This window comes from Raphanus sativus, unplaced genomic scaffold (genome assembly GCF_000801105.2).
Source record: "Raphanus sativus cultivar WK10039 unplaced genomic scaffold, ASM80110v3 Scaffold6057, whole genome shotgun sequence".
Classification (NCBI taxonomy): domain Eukaryota; kingdom Viridiplantae; phylum Streptophyta; class Magnoliopsida; order Brassicales; family Brassicaceae; genus Raphanus; species Raphanus sativus.
Window position 1 is genome coordinate 1 of NW_026621349.1, and position 1,922 is coordinate 1,922.

Genomic DNA, 1,922 nt, shown 5'->3' on the forward strand with positions numbered 1-1,922 from the left:
ATATTAAAAAGGTAGAATAGAGAAGATGAGCCCGTGACTTCTACCTAAGAAAAACACTAAGCGGAATCAAACTATTGAATCTCAAGAAAACTAAAAACGATGACCATGAAAATTTTACCTAATAACAAAATAGATAAACAAACCATTTTTCAAAAAAAAACGATAAACATGTCCACTGCAGAAGAGAAAAAGAACCGCTAAACTTCTCTGGATTGAAGAAGAGATAGATATCTATAAGTAATTTATTTATTATGAAATGTATCGATTTTTTTTAATTTTCATAAACAATAATTCCAGTTTAAATATTAATTTCAGTTTGAATATTAAAATTAGTGTAAAATTGCTAATTAGGTTAATTTAGTCATTTAACAGATAATTAAGTGTAGATTTCAAAAATAATAATAAATGGGGTAGTTTTCACAATACAATCTTATTTGAAGGTATTTTTCCAAATTTCCCATTTATTTTATTTTAGAAAAAAAAAATTAAAACCATATAGATATTTATAATATAAAAGTAATTACAACAAATATGTTTTAAACGAAGATTTGATCGACTTCCAAACAAATATCCACCAATATTATAACAATACTCATCTGAGATAACTAGGCTACATCTGAAACCAATTTGGATGGATTCGGTTAGGTATTCGGTTCTGGAGAAAAAAAAATTCCCAGCCCCTAAATGGGCCAGGTCCAGTATATTTAAAACACAATGAGTGAATAACAATTTGATTGACTTAAGTACTTGACAATATCAGTTTTTTTTTTAACGCTGATTTATTATGATATTATAATTATTATGAATATTACATAGATAACAAGATCAGTTCAGGATATAAAAATAAATCTGATTACTCATAAAAGAAAAAAAAGTTGATGATAACATGGTAGTAGATGCATGTATGGCCCGTGATATCGAAATATCGTTGTGACTTGTGACTGTGAGCTATTTATTTTGTTAGGGTGAGTTGATACTAGTATTACTAGGGACATAATTTGCCAAAACTTTTTCTATAATCAAATCTCTCTAGTCTAAAAGCAGAGCCCAAAGGAAGGATGAACAAAACGTATAAAGGGAAGACGCCGACGGGAACTCCGTCTCTGGCATTGTCAACAGCCATCGTCGTTGTTTCCCTTCTCGCTGGAGCCTCCGTCATCCCCAACATCTACAAGCCAGATCTCGTAAGTTTCCAATGTTTCTATGTGAAACGCTCAAACTCGTTTTGCTCACTTTCTTAGCTCTTTATAATATGCCCATAATTAAGGTGATTGCTTGATAACAAATCTCTTGATTTTCTTTATGTCCCCTTTTTATGTTTTTGATTCTCTTTTCTATTTTATATAAGCTGTTCGATGGATTGCCCATGAGAGATTTGTAATCTGGTTTGGTTTTTAATTTTATTGTGCAGAGTTTACCACCCGTGGAAAGTGGTGAAGTGGCCAACAAGGAGGATGCTGCCAACAAAGTTTGAAATATCTTTCAGTGATACTCTTTTTTTTTTGTCATTGAACTTGAAAAACCTTTCAAGAGTATCATCCAAACGGATGTGAGTATCAAACTTGGACAAAACAGAAGCAAATAAAACAAATTGGAAACCAATAGGCACCAAATACTCTTTTCCTGTTTAAATTATATGGTAAACAAACATGGATAAAGTTTGAATCCGACAGAGAGAACACATACAAATAAAGCTTTTTTGTCCATTAATTATTGTGTTCTCCATTTTGACAACTTTAGAGTAAAATTGACCATGGAACGATAAAAAGTTGAACAAATTAGCTTTAACTGACCGTTCTAATAGAAATCCATGTCAAATGCTCAAAGCCCAATGCAAAACTAAGGCATATTGGATTTTATACAAAAAAAATTTGATCAAATGATTTTATACAATATAAGCTACTCTCTGTATCACAAAAATA

At 30.9% G+C, this 1,922-nt stretch overlaps 1 protein-coding gene across 1 annotated transcript; it reads left to right on the forward strand.

The window, feature by feature from the left end:
• Nucleotides 1-972: 972 nt before the first annotated feature.
• Nucleotides 973-1,710, forward strand: LOC130507816 (uncharacterized). The gene is made up of 3 exons (XM_057002460.1): nucleotides 973-1,184; nucleotides 1,412-1,487; nucleotides 1,612-1,710. The coding sequence occupies exons 1-2, from the start codon at nucleotides 1,059-1,061 to the stop codon at nucleotides 1,472-1,474; spliced, it is 189 nt and encodes a 62-aa protein (XP_056858440.1). The 5' UTR covers nucleotides 973-1,058; the 3' UTR covers nucleotides 1,475-1,487; nucleotides 1,612-1,710.
• The last annotated feature ends 212 nt before the right edge of the window (nucleotides 1,711-1,922 follow it).

Excerpts from the sequence above, each read along its gene's own strand:
- LOC130507816 (XM_057002460.1), top strand. The coding sequence starts at position 1,059 with ATGAACAAAACGTATAAAGGGAAGACGCCGACGGGAACTCCGTCTCTG. Across the intron at positions 1,185-1,411 it reads ACATCTACAAGCCAGATCTC|AGTTTACCACCCGTGGAAAG; the intron begins GTAAGTTTCCAA and ends TTTATTGTGCAG.